This window comes from Oryza sativa, chromosome 6, assembly GCF_034140825.1.
Source record: "Oryza sativa Japonica Group chromosome 6, ASM3414082v1".
Classification (NCBI taxonomy): domain Eukaryota; kingdom Viridiplantae; phylum Streptophyta; class Magnoliopsida; order Poales; family Poaceae; genus Oryza; species Oryza sativa.
In genome coordinates this window covers 18,197,655-18,218,380 of record NC_089040.1, presented here as the reverse complement: position 1 = coordinate 18,218,380, position 20,726 = coordinate 18,197,655, and the positions used below count along the sequence as shown (strand labels likewise).

Below are 20,726 nucleotides of genomic sequence, written 5' to 3'. Positions count from 1 at the left end.
TAGTATACAGCATGAATCGACAGCAACCTTTGTGATCGATCTAAACGAAATTCAATCCTGGTGTGCTCTAAATGATTGTTAAATATTATTGCATCCTTCACAAAAGCTAGGGGATACTCCATTATTTAGCATTAGATTTGTAATTGGAAGTAATTTACTTAACATCTTATATTGAAGTATATTTGCTTTGACATCACATCACATCACATAAAAATAAAAATAAAAATAATGGTCAAAAGTTGAGAGCTACTCTCAACTCTAAATACTAGCATTGCTCGGTTGGCTAGCATCGCTGGTGAGCGAGCAGAGATCGAACCCGCGCGTCTCACCGGGATTTATTCCCAAATAAATTTCTACCTCTCCCGTGCGTTACGCACAAGGTTGTACTCAAAGTGGAGAGCTCTCAAAAAAAAAAAAAAAACTCCAAATACTAGCATTCGCTTGTTGGGCTATCATCGTACCGGCGTGCGTCAGCGAGCGCTGTTTTTGTTGAGGTCAACATGGGCAGTGGTCCAGTCGAAACTCAAATTTGTACAGGGCCTTCCGAGATTTAGGCCCATGACGCCTATACTTCACAGAACGAATTGGCCGGCCCGGTACGCACTTTAATTGTGCCTGTGCACCTAATTATGAATTTTGGGCGACAGTTAGGACATGGAATCATGGATAGCGATTACCGTTGAGAAATGAGAGTCGAGGCAGGGCCTGTTTAGATGCCATGGCAAAATTTTTTATCATGTCACATCGAATGTTTGGACACATGTATAGAGTATTAAATGTATAAATATAGAAAGAAAAACTAATTCGTGTAAATTGCGAGACGAATCTTTTAAGCGTAATTGCTCCATGATTTGACAATGTGATGCTACAGTAAACATTTACTAATGACGGATTAATTAGGCTTAATAAATTCGTCTTGCAGTTCACATGTGGAATCTGTAATTTGTTTTTGTTTAATACTTCAAATGTGTATCCATATATCCGATGTGACACGCCAAAACTTTTCATCCCTAGATCTAAACATAGCCATAGTAGAAGTGTTTTAAAATCTCGAGGGCCCCTCGAGCGTTCAAACACCATCCGAATTGTTGTTAAATATTACAGAAAAAACTAGTCCACGCTATCCCGTGGGGACGGGATAACTTTCTCATCCTTATCCACCCGATCGCTCTGCCTCCGTAGCCATCCTTCTTGTCGCGGGCGCCAGGTAAGCGCCTTGCGCTTCGACCATGCCGGCGTGACGCCGGAGGCCTGTCTCTTTCATGTCATCGTTGTCGTCATCCTCCCCACCGCCGCTTCCTCATCCTCCTCCTCCACCGACGCCCGCGCCGTCAGCAGCGGCGGCGACGACGGGCGCAGGCACTCGTGCCACCTCACTCCCCTCTGTCTCCCTCTCCCATCCACTCTCTCTCTCTCCCCATCTAGGGAGAAGGCTGAGAAGGCGGAGACAAAGCCGGCTGGGAGGAAGGGGTCGTCGTCGTCGTCTCCGGTGGTCGAGGAGGATGACGACGGCGCGGCCTTGGCGAGGTGTCACGCCCAAAAATTCACTAGTAATTTCCGAACTTATTTGTGCATAAAACCCTCGTCTAGGAATCAGCTGAGGAAGACAAACTGACAATTTAATATACAAATCTATCATAATAATAAAGTTACATACTTACAAAAGAAAAGAAAACAGTAGCAGAATTAACGGTCTAGCGATGGCTTCAGCTCCACTCCCACAGGCAGCTCAACTGGGGTATAAGCCAAACGCCTTCTCCTTCTGGATCCTTTTTCTTCAACTGAGGTTGATTGATTATTGCAAGGTGAGCATATGACATACTCCGCAAGCCACACAGCAAATATGCAAGTGCACAAGGATACCAAAGGATGGCATAATATAGACTCATTTGCAAAAGCAACACTTAGCAAATATTTAAGAATGTAAAACAATAGAGTAATTAATCAATTTTAATCAACACTGAACAGCACACCCATGCTGCTTAGGCCCAACCATTCTAAACAACCATATCCAGCTGTACAGATCTAACTCCAAACCAGGAGCTAAACAAATTATTACCAGTTATAGCATCAACAATTATTGTGAGAGGTGTGAGACTAATCACGAAAAACATTGCTCAACCCGCCCATGACCGCGGGTACGGCTATTCGAATAGTTTTACTCTGGCCAGAGGTGTACTACTGTACCCACAAGACACAGCCTCAACATCATGTCTACCATGCGTCGCGATACTAGAAAGTACCCGAATAGAGGCTGTGACAATACCCCCTGCACAACACAACTCACCGCAGTGCACTGTTCCTGGATCATAATCACCCCCTCTACAACCAGAGGCATGGACTCCCCAGCGACCCCCATGGACTTCTCGCCGCTTCTCAGTCTGGTGCCCCGCAATGAATCATGCTATACAAAGGGTAAAGCCGTTGCCCACGCTGGCTTGTGGTTGGCCACCTCTCTCCTTTCCGAGGTCATCAAGTCCTGGTGTCTTATCCACAAGTCCAGGAAGCACAACTTGCAAGCTTGCGGGGTTTTTCTCAATGCACAAGCCGAAATCCGTGCTTACAAAGAGCGTGGAATCCAGCGTACTTCTCCAACTCGTGATGTCTATTGTCCTATTCACAAGACGAAGAATCACGACTTCTCAAGCTGTAAGGTCTTTCTCCGCGCCATGAAGACGACGCTTCCCAAGGTCCAACAGTCAGGAACCTCTCTCGAGGAGACAGACAAGGAACAAGGACGTTGACTTCGGATCGTTTCGTTGGAGTAATCGATATCGATCCCCGCAAACCATCAGTCCTTCACTTGCTTGAAGACTATGGCTCGTCATCTTCCAGTACAACACGTGACGTGTTTGCCATCGGTAGAACTAGCACGTCTGCACAGGCTAACGTAGAGGCGGAGAACCAGACGGCCACGCCAGCCCAACTCTCGGCACCGTCAATGCAATATTGAGAGAAGCTCCCTATGACCCCATGCTTAACGATGACCTCGCACGATGGACGGAACGACTACGGGAATCGGTGGCCAATCTTAGTAACGCATTCGAGGAAGCTGCTACCAGAGCACAACCGGAACGACCGACAGCTGGCGGTGCCGACGGTGAACCACCGGAGCAGCGGACGTCGCCTGCACGAGCTACCCCTCCACCTCGCGGCACCGGCGATCTCCGCGACCATCTGAACAGCCGCCGAGAAGCACGACGCGCGTGAGACAACAAGAATCGTTCCCGACATCATGTTTCCTCACGACGTCGCGAGAACGAGGAGCGAGGAGGCCGCTCGAACGAGGACCAACATCACCGTGATTGTCATAACCGCCGTGATCGCGATAACCGCGAACAGAGGACACCAGAAGATAATGGTCGGGGGCATCGACATGAAGAAGATGATAATGGTGACCGGCGCCAGGACAACAATGGTGGACGATGATAGAATTCTCGAGAACCTGAACGTCGCCCTCGGAATCGCATGCCGGAGCCGAGTGAGCCATCGTCGTCATCGTCATCATCATCTTCGTCTTCGTCATCCGATAGACATCCACGGAGGACACACGATCGCCGACAACCCGCTGCCCTCAGCGCTAGGTGTAGAGCTTTCAACCGTTCTCTACGTGATGTCCGATGACCTGAGAGATTCTGACCCGGAGCAATAGAGAAGTACGATGGAAGTACTGACCCTGAGGAATTCCTCCAAGCCTACTCCACGGTACTATACGCTGTTGGGGCAGACGACAACGCGTTAGCAAACTATTTGCCAACGGCGTTGAAAGGTTCTGCGCGTTCGTGGCTAATGCACCTCCCACCTTACTCGATCTCTTCATGGGCAGATTTGTGGCAACAATTCATCGCGAACTTCCAGGGAACTTACAAGCGCCACGCGATCGAAGACGATTTACACGCGTTAACACAGAATCAGGGTGAATCTTCGAGGGACTATGTTCGGCGCTTTAATGAGTGCAGAAATACGATCCCCGATATCACCGATGCTTCTGTGATCCGCGCTTTCAAAATAGGTGTCAGAGATCGCTATACTACCCAGGAGTTGGCAACAAGGCGAATTACTACTTGTAGACCCCCGTTTTTATAACAGGAATCACTCGTGTTAATAGTACCATTTCCCTGGATCAAGTAGTCTGGTACTCACGATTACATTGCTGAAATATCAAGTGCGCATACAAAGATTGTCTAGCGCGAATTATTACATCATAGGCCCGCAGGCAGTCTTAGAACATAGGACCAAATGGTCCGGAATACATCCAAAAGTAGAAAATAGATAAGCAGCGGAGACAAGGCAGCGGCGACACCATTGCCACAGGCAACGACCGTAACTAAGACCTACTAAGCGCCGCCATCTTCCGCATCCTCCTGAAGATAAGCATAGGGATCCTCTTCGACTTCATTGCTATCCACTGATTAAATTTTGCAATAGCAAGAGTGAGTACCAACCGTACTCAGCAAGCCACCATAACAACAATGCATATGATAGTGGTATTCAAAGTATGGCCATTGGTTTATTTGCATAAAGCTAGTTTAACAATTCTTTTCACAAGCCTATTATCTAGCATAGACTAGTCCAGTTTTAATTCCAGTATTTATTACACAGCAATGGTTCTGTTCACCATCCATTGTCTTCCCAAAGATGGCTTCCCGTTACTGGCCGTAATGGTTTTCTGGAGTTTACTCCTTCTCGCCTCTCGAGAAGTTGATCCACCAGTACAAAATCATCATGCATATCCCATCCCAATCAATTTAAGAATTTAGAGTCTAGCCAAGTATAATACATGTCCCGGTGCTCATTATCCGTGAGCACGGCTATTCGAATAGATTTAGTTTACTCACACTGCAGTGGATGTACACTTTACCCGTACTCCGCAACTTGCCCAACACATGAGCCTACGTCCCAACGAATGAGACTTGCCACGGCAAAGCCTTTCAATAACCTCACGTTGGCAGTACCCGCTCCATGAACTTACATCCTCATGCACTCTAGGCGTCATAAGTTTCTAGCAGTGAGAGGAGTTCTGGCGCTCCCAGGAAGGGAAGACTCACACATGCATTAAGTTTTAGTTAAGTTAAGTTTACACATGGCAGTCCTACAGATAGCGACACCACTGTAAGCAGTCGCCCCTCGCGGTCCCATCAATGGCTGCCCCACCGTAGGCCCTGCCCCACACACATCAAGAATAACCACTATGCAGGGATACTGCCTCCGCTCGGTTATATACTCCGCTAGGTCTATACCCATACGAGAAGTACGGTTGTACGAGGGTCGTTTCATGCTTAACTTCATGGCTCGATCCTTAACTGACCAGGGACAGCACTAGCCTTTTCCGGACACCACCCAAGTACCCTAGCCGCCCCGGTCGAAAACAGTGTTTAATTTTGTTTCTCTTTTCACAATTCATGTTATCCTTGTCATGGCAATGTGGTGTCCACGCCTTCACATGCCGCATCTCAACTACCTTCCCTAAGGTAGTTGCCCAAGCATATAGCACTTGATAAATATGAGAATGCATGATTCTAATTAGCATGACTAAGCATTTGTTCAATATCGACTAAGTACACACGTTAGCACGGTTTGCAATGGTCATACGGATAATCAATATCAAGGCATGGCATATATAACAAGTAGAGCATTCATATTTGTATATATAGCGTGCAATTTTATTTAAATCAACATAATTTTCGCAATAGGTTCAACATGCTCAAAGATTAGTGATGACTTGCCTTGATCGCAGTCTTGCTATCCCTGCTCCTCAATCGACTCAACAATTCCCTCGGAATCTAAATTTACGTGCGAAAGATCGGATTTGAATTCAATTAGAATTCAAATAAATTCACCAAAAATCAAACAGTACAAAACATATTGAGAAAATGGTATCATCAGATAGACCTTGATTTTAGATGAATTTAGGTTCAAGTTTCATTCAATTCCGAGTTAAAATGAGTGAGTTATGAGGGTTTAAAGATTCAAACTTGAATTAATTCGGAAAATTGTGAAAAGCTACTGTTCCTAATGATTTATTTTTTTTGTCCGAAACATTATCCAACACCCACAGTGGCTGACATGTGGGCCATCCTCCTATTTCATTTCTGGTTTTTTTATTTTTTTAAAGGAAATCCTGCTGTGTCATTGACAGGTGGGTCCGGCCCCCTGTTGACTGAGGTCAAGCCGGACCTTTAACCTCCGGTGGGACCCACATGTCATTGAGACATTTACTTAAAGCCCAATTTAATTAGATTTCTAAGCATCCGGGCCTACATGTCACAGGTTCACAATAATATCATTAGTTTGAGGATTACTGTACACTAATGAAGTGGGGTCCACATGTCATAATCTCTCCCTCTCTCGTTCTTTTCTTTCTCCCCGTCGTCTTCTTCCTTCCGCTCGCGACGGAGCAGAGGAGCGGCGTGCGACGATGCGACGGCCCGAGCCGGAACGGCTCGGCGCACGGTGGGGCGAGCGGTGGCGTATCATCGGAGACACGCCGGCGGCGGCGGCGAAGCGCGGCGATCGTCCGGCGCGCGGCGCGACGGCGGTCGACGGCGCCGAGATCCCAAAATCGGCGGCGGCACAATGAGGACCAATGTGAGCGCAACCAACGACGATTCAACCATCTAGGGTCCACATGGAGCATATAGAAGCAAAATTCTAGCCTAGGTTGTATTGGAACGAGGTCCCTCCACGATGAGCTCGGCCATGGCGCGGTGGCGGCCGGAGTCGGCACGGTTACGGCGGCGCACACCCCAAATCGAGGGGGCCGCTGGCTTCTAGGTGTCCAGGCAATACTACAGGCGCGAGGGCTTACCACGAAGTGGCGGAACGGCGGAGTTCGACGGCGCGCGGCGTGGTGCAGCTGAAACAGGGGCAGACGACGGTCGGCGACGGTTGCAGGTCTTCGACGCTCGTCCTCCCTCGCATAGCGGCTCCCGGCTCCCTCCAACAGCAGCAACAGCAACGCGGGCACCTCCTCAACACACCCTGCCACCCACACCGGCTGAGAGGCCCTGCGGCGGCGGTGCGGCCCCCGCCCACCAGGTGTTCGACACCAGGCGGCGGCGCGTTTTCTTTCCTCTGAGATGGAGCAAGAGCTTTGGGGAACAGAAAAACAGATGAGGGGTTGATCTTGGATAAAGTCGAGCTTATAACAGCGAGAGGAAGGGCGATTTCTTAATGGATAAGGATAATCAATGACTCGGCTTTGGTTCGATCTCACCCAGGTTTCGGTTCAATGTGCAGGCGCAGCATGATTGCCTACGCGGTAGTATGCAGGAGAGGTATCGCTAGCTAGACAAAGGGGCACCGCATTACCCAGCGGTCTCAACCGGGGGCGACAAGAGGCGACGTGACGGCGACAAGAGCGACGGCGACGGATAGAGATAACGGCTTGGATAGGGGCGCAGGGCTATGCCCTAGGGTGACGTGGGGTCGTCGTGGCGGCCGTTATCACTCCATCCCGAGGGCGACGCGCGAGGGGATGGGATGACGCGGGCACCCGTGGCGGCGCAGCTTTGGCGCGGGCTTTTGGCGGCTCGGTCGGCTGCGGGCCCACGCGGCGTGGCGCGGCGTGGTGCGGCGCACGGGCACGCCTAATGCGGCGCACGGGTCAGGACAGCGGGCGCGCGGCAAGGCAGCGGTTGGAGGGGGCGGCGTCGAGCGTTCAGACGGGTTAGGCACAGATCGAACACCTGGCGCGCAATGAACAGTAGCAACCCGAGAAAAATCACAATTAGGGTTTTCTAATGACAATTTTTATGGAATTTTTGTTTAGCCCACTACCTCTATTTCCATTATAGATCTACCCACATCATATACTTCTAATTTCATGATTTATTGAACCCAAGAATTAAGGATTAATATTATTACCCTTGACCTATATTCCTTTATTCTCAACTTTATAGATTCTAACCTTTGTTTTTCTATAACCTCATATTTGATTTATTACACCCTATGTCAATAACTAATATTCTATTTGTATTATGTTTTTCTTATTTCGCCATATTCTGGATTTTATTATTTGACTTCCATCTCAACTTACTTATCTTATATTATTTAATTTAAACAATATATTTGCAATAGAGAAACGAATAACACTAGCATAATGCAAAAGTTTTAAAAAGTTCGAAATTTTAGTGATTTTTATTATTGAGGATTTTTAGGATGTTACACTACTACTCGAAGGTTGTTCGAGGTTGTCGATTGATATGCCCACGCAGACGACGCGCTGAGACGCAAAAACGACAAACCAAAGGCGGGAGGAGAGAAGAAGCCAGCCAAGGACGCATCCGAATCAAGCAAGAAGAAAAGCGGCAAGAGTGGGAAGAGGAAAGCTCAAGCAGAAGTCTTTGCATCTGAATACGAGTGCCCGCCCAAACACCCAGACCCACAGGGCAATGATACAAAGAGAATATGGTGCCCCATACACAAGTCAGACAGGCATTCTCTGGAGGAGTGCCTCATCTTCAAAAAATCGTTGGAAAGGCAGCTGGCTTTGGAGAAGGGCAAGCGAGTACGTGTAGTCGAGAAGGCAACTGAGACAACTACTCAGGACTCAGACTCCGCGTACCCAGATTCCGATCTTCATGTCTCGCACATCTTCGGAGGTTCCACAGCGTACTCTTCAAAGCAAGAATACAAAAAAGTGGAGCGTGAGGTATGTTCGACATGGTAGGGGGCTGCACCCAAGATGAAGTGGGCTGAATAGAAGATCGAGTTCTCAGATGAAGACCACCCCAAGGCTGCTGTTATACCAGGACGATATCCGATCGTGGTCGAACCCACTATTCGGAATATCAAAGTAGCGCGAGTCCTCGTTGATGGTGGCAGCTCCATCAATCTTCTCTTCGCCAGCACTTTGGACGCAATGGGAATTCCACGAAGCGAGTTGACACCTACCGATCAACCCTTCTATGGAATCACCCCTCAATCTTCGTCCAAGCCATTGGGCAAGATTACGCTTCCGGTGACTTTCGGCCAAGCAAGCAACTTCCGAACGGAGGAGATAACATTTGATGTAGCTGAGTTCGACACAGCATACAACGCTATCATTGGAAGAACGGCACTCGCGAAGTTCATGGCCGCATCTCATTACGCGTATCAGGTACTCAAGATGCCCGGGCTGGAGGGAACAATCACTATCCAAGGGAACACAAAGCTAGCGGTCCAATGCGACAAGCGGAGCCTCGACATGGTCGAGCACACTCCCAGCCCACCTGCCACAGCCGAGCCAACCAAGAAAGTGATCAAAACAACTAAGACGCCGAAACCAGACGGCGCAATCAAAATCGTCCCACTCTCCAGTGCCAACCCCGACAAGACGGTCAAGATCGGGGCATCACTGAACGAGAAATAGGAACTCACGCTCATCACCTTCCTCCGTGACAATGCGGACGTATTCGCTTGGCAGCCGTCCGACATGCCGGGGGTCCCCAGGGAGGTGATTGAGCACAAACTTATGGTGCGACCCGATGCCAAGCCAGTAAAGCAAAAACTGCGGAGATTTGCACCAGATCGGAAACAGGTCATACGAGAAGAGCTCGATAAATTTCTTAAGGCTGGTTTCATCAGAGAGGTACTCCATCCAGAGTGGCTAGCCAACCCAGTCATGGTGCGGAAGGCCAACGGGAAGTGGAGGATGTGCGTCGACTTCACCGACCTCAACAAGGCGTGCCCCAAGGATCACTTCCCTCTTCCTCGAATAGACCAACTGGTGGACTCAACAGCTGGTTGTGAGCTGTTAAGCTTCCTTGATGCTTACTCCGGCTACCACCAAATTAGCATGGCAAAAGAGGATGAGGAGAAGACAGCATTCATCACACCGTTTGGTGTATTCTGCTACGTCAAAATGCCGTTTGGACTCATAACTGTAGGGAACACTTTCCAGCGCACGGTCCAAGGGGCGCTCAGTGATCAGTTGGGTAACAATGTTGAGGCCTACGTCGATGACATCGTTGTCAAAACCAAGACAGGCGACTCATTGATTGACGATCTACGGGAAACCTTCGACAACCTCAGACGATATTGCCTCATGCTCAATCCTGAGAAGTGCACGTTCGGGGTACCGTCAGGCAAACTGCTCGGATTCCTCGTCTCTGGCAGAGGAATAGAAACAAATCCCGAGAAGATCAAGGCAATCGAGAACATGAAGTCGCCCACAAGGCTCAAGGACGTACAGAAGCTAACCGGATGCATGGCGGCGCTAAGTAGGTTCGTCGCTAGGATAGGAGAACGAGGACAGCCTTTCTTCGCACTGCTAAAAAAGCAAGACAAATTTGTATGGACACAGGAAGCCGAAGAGGCGTTCATCGCACTCAAGCGCTACTTGTCAAATCCCCCTGTACTTGTTGCTCCCCAACCTAATGAAGAATTGTTCCTCTATATTGCCGCTACGCCCTACTCTGTGAGTACTGTCATTGTTGTGAAAGAGAAAAGGTGCAGAGACCAGTCTATTACATCAGCGAAGCTCTACACGACGCAAAGACAAGGTACCCACAGATCCAAAAACTGCTCTATGCAGTAATCATGACGTCAAGAAAGCTACGCCACTACTTCCAAGCCCACAAGGTCACAGTTGTCTCCGCCTTCCCTCTTGGCGAGGTCGTGAGAAACAAAGACGTTGTCGGCCGCATTGCGAAATGGGTAGTCGAGCTAAGCCAGTTTGACGTCCACTTTGTACCACGAACAGCCATCAATTCCCAGGTTCTCGCCGATTTCGTAGCCGATTGGACTATGCCTGAAAACAGGTCAGGCAGCCAGATCGACAACGAAACACGGACAATGGCGTTCGATGGCGCGCTCAACAGCCAAGGAGCAGGTGCGGGGTTCATCTTGACATCACCTTCGGGAGATCAGTTCAAGCATGCAATTCACCTCAACGTCAAGGCGACCAACAACACAGCCGAGTACGAAGGACTACTCGCTGGGATGAGAGCTGCAGCTGCACTTGGAGTCAAGCGACTGATCGTGAAAGGGGACTCCGAACTAGTCGCAAACCAGGTGCACAAAGATTACAAATGCTCTAGCCCTGAGCTGTCCAAGTATTTCGCAGAAGTCAGGAAGCTGGAAAAAAGATTTGATGGGATCGAGGTCCGACACGTATATCGCAAGGACAACATCAAGCCGGACGATCTAGCACGGCGTGCGTCCAGACAAGAACCACTCGAACCCGGCACCTTTCTGGACATCCTGACTAAACCATCAGTGAAAGAGGCAAACGACGAAAATAGCCCAGTAACCCCCGACATTAGCCCGGGGGCTACAGAGGCAGAACGCGCCGTTGCCGACATCGAGACCACGGACGACTGGCGGACCCCACTCATTAAATTCATAAACAGCGACGAGTTGCTCGAAGACAACGTAGAAGCCGAGAAAATAACCCGTCAAGCAAAAATCTACTGTATGATCGGCAACGATTTATACAAGAAGGCGCCGAACGGGGTACTTCTAAAATGCTTCTCGTTCGACGACGGCAAGCACCTCCTCCTCGACATACACGAAGGGGTCTGCGGGTCACATGCCGCCAGTTGTACATTGGTCGGAAAAGCCTTTCGACAAGGATTTTTCTGGCCAACCGCCCTCAAAGACGATTGCGACATGGTACAATGGTGTGAAGCTTGTCAATTTCACAGCAAACACATGTTCTTTGTATGATTAAAATTAGGAATTAAGCTCCGAAAAATCCGAGAAAATTCCAGAGAGTATAATTAACCATGGATAATTTAATAAAAATTAAATCCATCCATGCTTTATATTTAGGAAATTTTATTTCCCACATTTAACTTCACTTGTAAATTAATGAATATAAATTCTAATAATAATTTATTAAATAATTTATAAATCCTAAAACGAAAATCAGGATGTGACAGCGACATTCTCCGACTACGTTAATCAATGACCAGGGAAGCTTACCGATGGAGTGGGCATCTTCCGGTGGTTGCCGAGCACGGAGGAAAATTTCCTCCCCGTCTTCGGAACCTTGCCGCCGCTGGTCGTTGCAGCAGCAGTGGCAACAGCCGCATCGGACGCCTCCCGGGCAACGTCCTCCTTCAACAAAGCCACCGTTTGATGGTCCACGAGCGGCCCGATGACGTCAGTCAAGGGGAGAGCCTGCGCAACATGAAGTCACGATGCGGTCTAAGTATTGAAAGGGAAAGGACCGTCGACTACACTCACGTTGATCGCGGCTTCACGCTCAGCCGCCTCCCTCTCGCAAAGAGGGGTGGGGACGTTGCTTGCCATCGTGGGACCGCTATTCCGCTAATCATCACCTGGGCAACACGGTGTTCCACGGTTGCGCCGCTCAGACCTGCAGATCGAGAACCAAGTTTCGACAGGTCAGGAGGAATGCGCATAAAAGGAGAGGAACCCAAAATACAACAAAAATACCCCGAGAAGAAATCCGGCTCGCGTCCTCCAGCCCAGAGTAGTCAAAGGCTGGATGGGCTCCAGCCTGGAGCGGCTGGATCCGTCTACCAATGAAGTCGACAGCGACTTCATACCCCGACAACCCCCGTACTCGGAGGTCAACAATGATATCGATGAAAGATTGGAGGGATGGGATCAAGGCGGGTTTGGCGGTCCAAGATGAAATCTTGTCTGGTTGCTCCTCAGGAACAATGAAGACTGGATCCGAATCTTCTATCTGAAGATAGAACCACCTCCCCCGCCATTTGCTGCAAGATGAGGGGCACTGGAAGGGGATGTATCGCGACTTCAGGCCATCCCGAAGTCGGAAACCGACACATCCGGACACCTTTTTAGGTTCCATCCAGTGCAACTCATAGTAAAAGCGGAAGAGGTCGAGAAACAGCTCTACCCCAATGTCGGCCTCACAGAGATGAGAAAAAATGCTAAGGAGGGCTATGGAGTTGGGGTTCAAATGAAGCAGAGAAAGACCATAGAAGTTCAAGATGAGAAGAAAAAACTCGGAAGGCGGGGGAAGAAAACCACAAAGAATGTAGTCCTCAATCACAATCATGTGGCCCAGGACGGGTTCAGGTTCAGTACCTCCCGTTGCCCTCTCCATGGTCCCGCGACCGGGGAGAGCGCTCTCCTCTTGCAATTTCTTCAAGGACGCACGGCTGGAGGTGGACTTGTCGAGATCCATTGCCGCGGGAGATCGCCGGAGAAGAAGCCGGAGAAGGCGAACCTAGGGTTTGTGTGGGAGCGGAGAAGACAAAGAACGTTTGGAAATAGGAAGTTTCTCACAAATGCCGAACTCCAAAATGTATTCCCAAAACTCCCTTAAATAGGCGCACTACCGATGGTGCAAATTCCAAGGAAAAGAGAGAGGTGGCCGCCGAAAATTTCTGGGTCCGTTGCGCGAGGCGGTTTCTTGGACTTCAATTTAAATTCACTCATAACCGTTGGACTTCATATGTTGTTGTCGAACGCTCTTTGTCTCTACGGCCCTCACACTGAGATCGACCAGTCGAGAACGACAACAATTCCGACATCAGAAGTCGCGATTGGTTACATGAGTTCATTTAAGTTGAAGTCGGGGGCTACTGTCAAGGTTACAGATAAGGTATACCCTCTACCCTTTGATATATACTATATGGCAATACAGTATATCGGTGCATATACGGACATTCTCTGAACACGCTAAGGAAATCCATCACGAAGTCTGCCAATTGAAAGGTTACTACCCGTATAGGACTGGGTCGTTACTATATCGTGCAGGGTCCGGTGTCTCCGAGTCCTACTTGGAAACCGTTTGACCTGCGATATAAAAGGGACACCCTGGGGGAACTTAAGGCATCAAATCTTAGAACTTACACAATGACCATAGCCTATGAAGTTGGAGACTACAGGAGCCAAGTTGACGGGTGATCTAGTCAAATCAACTTGACTACGATCTCGTCGGTACCGCCGAGTTCTACTACTCCCTTTGTAATATGTGGTTCTTTTCATATAATCCCATATCAACTGGATTAGGGCTATTACCTGCTAAGGGGCCTGAACCAGTATAATCTTTATCTCTTGTTTCGTTGATGTCGTATTACGTAGATCCTCGTACCAGCGTACCCCAGTACCCTCTATATCTAGTCTACGGGTATCCCCTGTCGACAGGCACGGTTAATGTTTCACAATAGTAGCTCGTGAACCGGTCCTTAATTGTCATGAGCATGACCTTCAAAACCATGTGCTCACAACCCACCATTGTCAAGTTTTAATTATCATAACACGATTAACCATCATGAGCTACCATTAAATATAATCATAAATAATAATGTAGTATGATTCATCCCATTAACGAGCTAATGTTTCTAAGCATGGCTAAGCAATTATAAATATATAGCTTTTAGTTGAACCAAACCAATATATAAGGTTCAAGCTAATCAATTTGTTACCCAAGGTATCAAGGAATAGATTAATCAATGCAAATTGACCATAACAAAGGAATAGGTTCACACCACTCGGTGACATTCGAAAATAAATACACAGTTGAAACAAATAGAGAATTTAAATATATGATCAACATGCTCAAAGGAATTGTGTTTAGGATCTGTGTGACTTGCCTTGCAATAATCGGTCTTCAATTAGTCTTCTGAATCTCTTCCGACGCACTCATGAACCTTCGCAACGACGGAAACGACAAGCTAATACACAAAACGGAGAAAAAGACTAATAAAAACCAAATAAACAGTACATATAAAGTAAACAAACATGTAGATCATGATTTTAAGTGAATTTAGGAACTTGAACCACTCGAATCCGAGTTACGATGATTTAGTTATGAATTTTCTAAGATTAATCTGATTTTAAGACTTATTTTTAGAAGGGAAAAGGGCTTCATGACATCATCGATAACGTCATCACCGGCGAGAGGCTCGGGACATCACGGTCACCGGCGATCTAGGTCACGGCGGCGAGAACGGAGGGAACCAACGCGACGAGCACGACGCGGGGAACTCACTGAGGGGCGGCACGACGACGAACGACGACGGGAGACGGCCGGCGACGAACTCCGAAGGGCGACGAGTTACTGGTCGACGATGACAGCGGCGTTCCGGCGACGAGCAGCAGCAACAGAGGGGTGGACGGGCTTCTCCTTGCTTCTACGATGCCAATGGAGGCTTCGGCCAGGACCAGCGAAGACGGCAACGGCGTTGCGGCTCGGCTGAAGATATAATAGATCGGCTTCACGGTGACGACGGTGCTCCGATGGCTTTCGGCTTCGCGGAGGTGGAGGCCGGTCTTCTTCTCCTTTTTTCGAACCCAAAGGCCGCAGCGGCGACCGAATACGACGATGGACGACGACGAACAGAGCGGCTGGAGCGGCTACCGGCGACGGAGAGAGAAGGCGCTCGCGGAGAGAGGCGGCTAGGGCACGGGAGCTCGAGCTAGAGGTTGGAAACGAAAGAGGAGAGCTGGGGGTTCATTTATAGCCACGGGAGAGAGAGATCGGGCTTGGAACGCAAGGAATCGCGCCGAGAAAACCTAGGGTTTGGTGGAGAGATAAACTCAAAAACGAATCCAACCTCGCGTCGAATTCAAAGGGATAAAATATGATTCCTTGGGGCAAAAGGAAGAGGAAGATAGGAGGAATATTTCCCCTCAACTAATTCAAGAAACGGACGAGAGGAACGGGCGAATCGGGCGGAGGAATCGGCAGCGGCACACACGGCTCGGTGGCTGCACGGGCTCTGTCCAAGCTTGAAGACGACACTGTAGCAGGGAGGCGAATTAGACTTTAACTGGGCTTCTTTTTCTCCAGCCCGATTGAAGGAGGGACAAGAAATGGACTTCAGAGGAGGAATAAAGCCAGCTGAAAGGAAGGGAGAATGGGCAGAGGACTAAAGGTGAACTTTTCCAGTTTCAGCCCGAAAAGGAAAAGGGGATTTTAATTACTTTTCCAATTAAATTAATCACTGAAATGATCCTTGAATTGTTAAAAATACTTTCAATGCTCAAATAATTTCAAGAAAAATCCTGAAAATACTTAGACACTCAAAGTACTGAACAAGATTATAATCAGACCATTTAATAATTAATTTAATATGTGGATAATTACTGAAATGTTCTTTATATGATTAAAAATAGAAATTGAGCTCTGAAAAATCCGAGAAAATTCCAGATAGTAGAATTAACCATGGAGAATTTAATAAAAATTAAATCCAGCCATGCTTTATATTTAGGAAATTTGATTTCCCACATTTAACTTCACTAGTAAATTAAGAACATTTAATATAAATTCTAATAATATTTTATTAAATAATTTATAAATCCTGAAACAAAAATCAGGATGTGACACGAGGTCACCCTCAAGCTTGCCTCCCTTGCCGCGCCTCTCTAGCTCACCGCCCTCATCAGTCTTCTCATCGGCTGGGCATGGCGCCCGCGCTGGCCTTGGCTATTGCTGTCGTCGGGGACAGTAAACAGCCGCCGCCGGTCACCCCTACTCTACCTCCACCGCATGTCGCCAAGGAGACCTTCTGTGTCCGTGCCATGGCCTTCTCCATTAGGTATCAGTCGTCATATATCAGACTTGGTACCCACAAGTATTAGGCATGGTACCTAGGTACCAAAGTTTGTGACACCTAGGTACCAGTCGGTACTAAGGTACCGTGTACCCAGGTACCAAAGTCTATAATACATAGGTACCAGCCGGTATCAAGATATCAGGTACCACGTGCTAGTCGATACCCAGACGGTACCAAAGGTACCACCAGATGGTACCCAAGGTACCATGTGTCAGGGAAACTCACCTGGAAGCTCACGGAAAGAAAGGGGAGAACCACATAAAATATCCCGTTCTAACGGGACCCCGTTTTGTAGTCTCCCTCTAAATATTATAAAAGAATTGACAACATTTATCCCATATGCATAACCTACTTAAAAAATCATGTCAAAATTAACTCATAAATGGAGATATAAAAAGATAAATCCGATATATGAATAGTATTGTAACTTTAATTGGGCCCCTAATTTAGTTTTTGGCGGTCGTTAGGACATTGACAGCTATTATCCTTAAGAAATGACACTCTAAGCAATAGAAGTGTTTTAAACTCTCCAAGATATCCTTCAAGAGTTTAAACATCATCCAAATTGTTTTTTAAAAATTACAAAAATATGACAACATTAATCTCATATACATAAACTACTCCAAAAAAAATCATGTCAAAACCAAACTTACACATTGAATTATTAAAAAAAAATCCAACATTTGAATACTATTGGTGCTATTAACATTTGAATTTATCTTTTTTGTTTCCCAATATTTAGATTGAATTTGAATATAATTTTTTTGGTGGAGTGGTAGATGCTACTATACTCTACACTGCTAGATTTTTTTTTTGAATTTTTCACAACCATTTTTTGTTGAATTTAAGAAAAAAAGTTAGAGTCCTCGTGATTAGAATCCTTTCTCCTCGAAGCATTTTTTTCCCTTTCCCCTAGTATGTTTAAGTAGGCTATTTAAAAAAAATGCAATTCAAGTTACTTTCTTTTCCTTCTCATTTACTAGTGCTGCAATTACATTCGGAGGGAGTAATACCTTTTCTACGTATTAAATTCTACTAGTCTTTTAGTTTATTATTAATGATTTATTATTAAATTCTACGTTTCAATACCTCACTGTCAGAGCCTGAGCTCCAATAGCCAAGAGTGGAGGAACCCTTTCAGTGGATTCGGCAAAGAAGCAGGTGTACGAACACAAGCTCATGCTTGGGTGACACGAAGAGAGCTATGTGCCACAGGTTTGGTCCGCTCGGAAACGTAATACCCTACTTTCCTCTCCCAATCTCTTTTAGCAACTCTTACAAGGTGTGTGAAGCTACTTCTCTAGCTAGGACTACTAGGGTTCAATCTTCGGTCCTTTTCCTCTGTAGTCTTGGTCCTCTTCTTATAGCTGATTTTACTCGGGGGTACCACAATGGCTGCCACTTACAAATGTAATCCGTATAAGAGAACTAGGTATGAAGAGTCTTCTCATATGTTGACAGATAGGGCCCATGGAGATCCCTAGCTAGGGAGTTTCTTGGTGGAGCTAGCGTTGTACGTAGCAGGGTAGCCCGATCGCCTCCTTCTTGCGTCGGTGCGTGGCTTAGAGTAGGTTACTAGGATGCTGGTGATGCCTAGTGGGCTTACTTGCTAGCTGTACTGAGGTGGACACATCGGTTATGGTGGGCCCGGCTAAGTGATATGATAGTTAACCATATCGCCTGACAGTCCACGTCCCTAGCATTTAGGGGTGATGATGGCATGTTCCAAGGTGGGGATGTGTCGTCTTGTCGTACATCACTCCCCGTATACAACCGACGGATTTGTATCCTTGCAATAAATGCGAGATTGGCTATGGAACATGAGGGAATGAAGGCGTAGGTTGAATCACGATTATGTCGTGTGCTTACGCCCCAAGCTCATGGCACAACCAGTTCGACCAAGGGACTAAGCTTTTGGTTCCATTTGTAACAAGCAGGATGCAGCGCCATGTGACCTCTTCCGGAGATCTTTAGCACCCCGAGCAGCCAGAGATGGGGACTCGGATTCCCATTTCTCCAGCACTTATCTATCTGAGAACCGACATAGTCCCTCCATCCCGTAATACAAAACACCCACATATTTTAAGATTTAACTTTTAAAACATTTGGTAACCATTAGCATAATATAAATTTTATTTTATTTGCTGAAAATAATATTATTGATTTGATATTTTAATTTACTTTTATTACTACAAATTTTATGGTATATGAGAAATTATAAGCCAAATATTTATCTTATATTTAGGGATAGAGGGACTAGTGAAGAAGAAAATGATCGATCTAGCAACGCAAAATAGCATGTATCATTAGCTAATTAGCACGACGTAATACAGTAGTTAATTACATAGCAAAGCCGGGAAATTATACATGCATGACGAACAAAATGAATGCAACATCCGGAGTTGCAAGTAAGCGTAATTTGGATTTTGGGAGATCGGAAGCTCGTCGATATATTTGCTAGCCCGACCGAGGAGGAGAAGCCTTTTGCGAGGGCGAGGACGAGGAGAGGATGATGGCGTCGAGCGCGTCCTTGACCCGGGAGATGTCCGGCGTGGCGCCGTCGGACGCCGGCCAGAACGCGTCGGTCTCCAGCACCCTGAGCTGCATCTGCATGAACTTGACGTAGCTGATGGCCCTGTCCAGCATGGTCACCATGTCCACCTTCCCGCCGCTCGGCACCAGCTCCTGCAGCGCCCTCAGCCGCTCGCTGATCCTCTCCCGCCGGCTCTGCATATGTCAAAACAAACAAACACAACCATGCGTTCAGTTCAATTCAATTCGTCGGAGAACTTGCATCTCGATCCAACTGATGAACACTGCAAGATTAGGTTCATATATAGATCGTCGACATGGATGCAATGTAATGTAGTACCTTGGCAGCTGAGCTCTGTGTCTCCTTGTTGTTGGCGCGCTGCTTCTTGGAGTACTCGTGCAGCTCTGATCCCTGCAACGGCGACGGCGGCGGGCGTGCCCGCCTCTGCGAACCAGAGGCGGCGGCGCTCCTCGGGGTGGTGGTGGTCACCATCACCATGCCGCTGTCGCCGGAGCCGCCGGAGCTGAAGCAGGAGGAGGGGGAGGAGGTCGCCGCCGTCGGGCCGTAGCCGATTAGGGGAGGCGCGGCGCCGTGCGCGTCCATGTCCATGTCCATCCACGACACTGCGCTGTGCTCCTCGGCGCCGTGACCATCGAAGGTGAGCGCAGATGACGAGGACGGGGAGGTGGCTGCGGCGGCGGCGTGAACCCAGCCGTCGACGCCGTCGTACGCAACCGCAACCGCACTGCCAGCGTCGCCCGCGTGGATCAGCTCCGTGCTGCACGGGTGGTGGTGGTGGTCGTCGTAGTAGTAGTAGTATTGGCACTGACCGTACGATGGGACATAGCCGGCGCCGGCGTCGAACGGCGCCGTCCCGGCCGCCTCGGGGTCGACGACGACGCCGACGTCGTGCCATGGCACTGACATCGCCTCGTCGCCGGCCACCATAGCCATGGCGAGTAAGCACAGGTGCTACTTGCTGCTGCTGCTGCTGCTACCACTACTACTTGGTATGCTACGAAGCAATTAAGCAGAGGGATGCTGAATTAATGTGGCAACTGGCAAGACAGTGTGCGCCATGGATTATATGGGAGCTGAGCTGCGCCATGGATTCCATGGAGAGGGACACCCACATGGCCAATGGGGAAGACGACGATTAAACAAGAGCGCATGTGCTGGAGGAGATTAACATGGCTGCATTATAATAACGCAGTTGCATTAAATGTTCTTAATTGCTATGATCACCTCCTGCCTGCCTCGTGATGAGAAGCGTAGGCTTCTCCCTAGTAAACGGGATCATCTGCGATGCAAATTCTCCTATTATACAACAGAAATACTATGGAACGGTAATACCGTTTTAATTGAATAGTAAATTGTAGGATCACACAAGACCAAACAAAACTACCAAAGAAGGGTGAATGGTAGGGAAAATCAAAAACCCAAAAATCTTTTGCGGTTAGTTACGATGGCATTAGCAGTCTCGGACATGCATGAATCTCTGAACTAATTGCACGGTGAAAAAATTGACTGTCTGGGAATGAATATAGCGTCATATTTATAGAAATTCCGAGGAATATTGCGTCATATTTATAGCAATTCTGCACTATATTCCTTCCCAGTTTACAGTCGATTTTTTCACCGTGCAATTAGTTTAGAGATTTGTGCATGTCTGAGACTGCTAATGCCATCATAACTACTATTGCTATACT

At 47.8% G+C, this 20,726-nt stretch overlaps 2 protein-coding genes and 2 long non-coding RNA genes across 4 annotated transcripts; 1 reads left to right on the top strand and 3 right to left on the bottom strand.

Annotated features, from left to right (window-relative positions):
- Positions 1 to 4,057: 4,057 nt before the first annotated feature.
- Positions 4,058 to 7,117, bottom strand: LOC107281221 (uncharacterized). The gene is made up of 3 exons (XR_010741925.1): positions 6,809 to 7,117; positions 5,727 to 5,783; positions 4,058 to 4,408 (listed from the first exon to the last, which is right to left on the bottom strand). It is a non-coding gene; the product is annotated as an uncharacterized lncRNA (long non-coding RNA).
- A 2,661-nt stretch (positions 7,118 to 9,778) lies between these two features.
- Positions 9,779 to 11,649, top strand: LOC136357013 (uncharacterized). The gene is made up of 3 exons (XM_066311735.1): positions 9,779 to 10,168; positions 10,286 to 10,431; positions 10,533 to 11,649. Exons 1-3 carry the CDS (start codon positions 9,779 to 9,781, stop codon positions 11,647 to 11,649), a joined length of 1,653 nt encoding a protein of 550 aa, XP_066167832.1.
- Positions 11,650 to 14,372: 2,723 nt separating this feature from the next.
- LOC136351225 (uncharacterized) lies at positions 14,373 to 15,646 on the bottom strand. The gene is made up of 2 exons (XR_010741924.1): positions 14,918 to 15,646; positions 14,373 to 14,600 (listed from the first exon to the last, which is right to left on the bottom strand). It is a non-coding gene; the product is annotated as an uncharacterized lncRNA (long non-coding RNA).
- A 3,119-nt stretch (positions 15,647 to 18,765) lies between these two features.
- On the bottom strand, positions 18,766 to 20,187 carry LOC107276693 (transcription factor PHYTOCHROME INTERACTING FACTOR-LIKE 13-like). The gene is made up of 2 exons (XM_015787181.3): positions 19,357 to 20,187; positions 18,766 to 19,211 (listed from the first exon to the last, which is right to left on the bottom strand). The coding sequence occupies exons 1-2, from the start codon at positions 19,969 to 19,971 to the stop codon at positions 18,942 to 18,944; spliced, it is 885 nt and encodes a 294-aa protein (XP_015642667.1). The 5' UTR covers positions 19,972 to 20,187; the 3' UTR covers positions 18,766 to 18,941.
- Between the last annotated feature and the right edge of the window lie 539 nt (positions 20,188 to 20,726).

What these genes read in the sequence shown, in the direction of transcription:
- LOC136357013 (XM_066311735.1), top strand. Translation starts at nt 9,779, where the DNA reads ATGGCAAAAGAGGATGAGGAGAAGACAGCATTCATCACACCGTTTGGT. An exon ending in CGCCCACAAGGCTCAAGGAC is followed by an intron (nt 10,169 to 10,285) that starts GTACAGAAGCTA and finishes GTATGGACACAG; the next exon opens with GAAGCCGAAGAGGCGTTCAT. An exon ending in ATTGTTGTGAAAGAGAAAAG is followed by an intron (nt 10,432 to 10,532) that starts GTGCAGAGACCA and finishes CATGACGTCAAG; the next exon opens with AAAGCTACGCCACTACTTCC.
- LOC107276693 (XM_015787181.3), bottom strand. Translation starts at nt 19,971, where the DNA reads ATGGCTATGGTGGCCGGCGACGAGGCGATGTCAGTGCCATGGCACGAC. An exon ending in CACAGAGCTCAGCTGCCAAG is followed by an intron (nt 19,212 to 19,356) that starts GTACTACATTAC and finishes TGACATATGCAG; the next exon opens with AGCCGGCGGGAGAGGATCAG.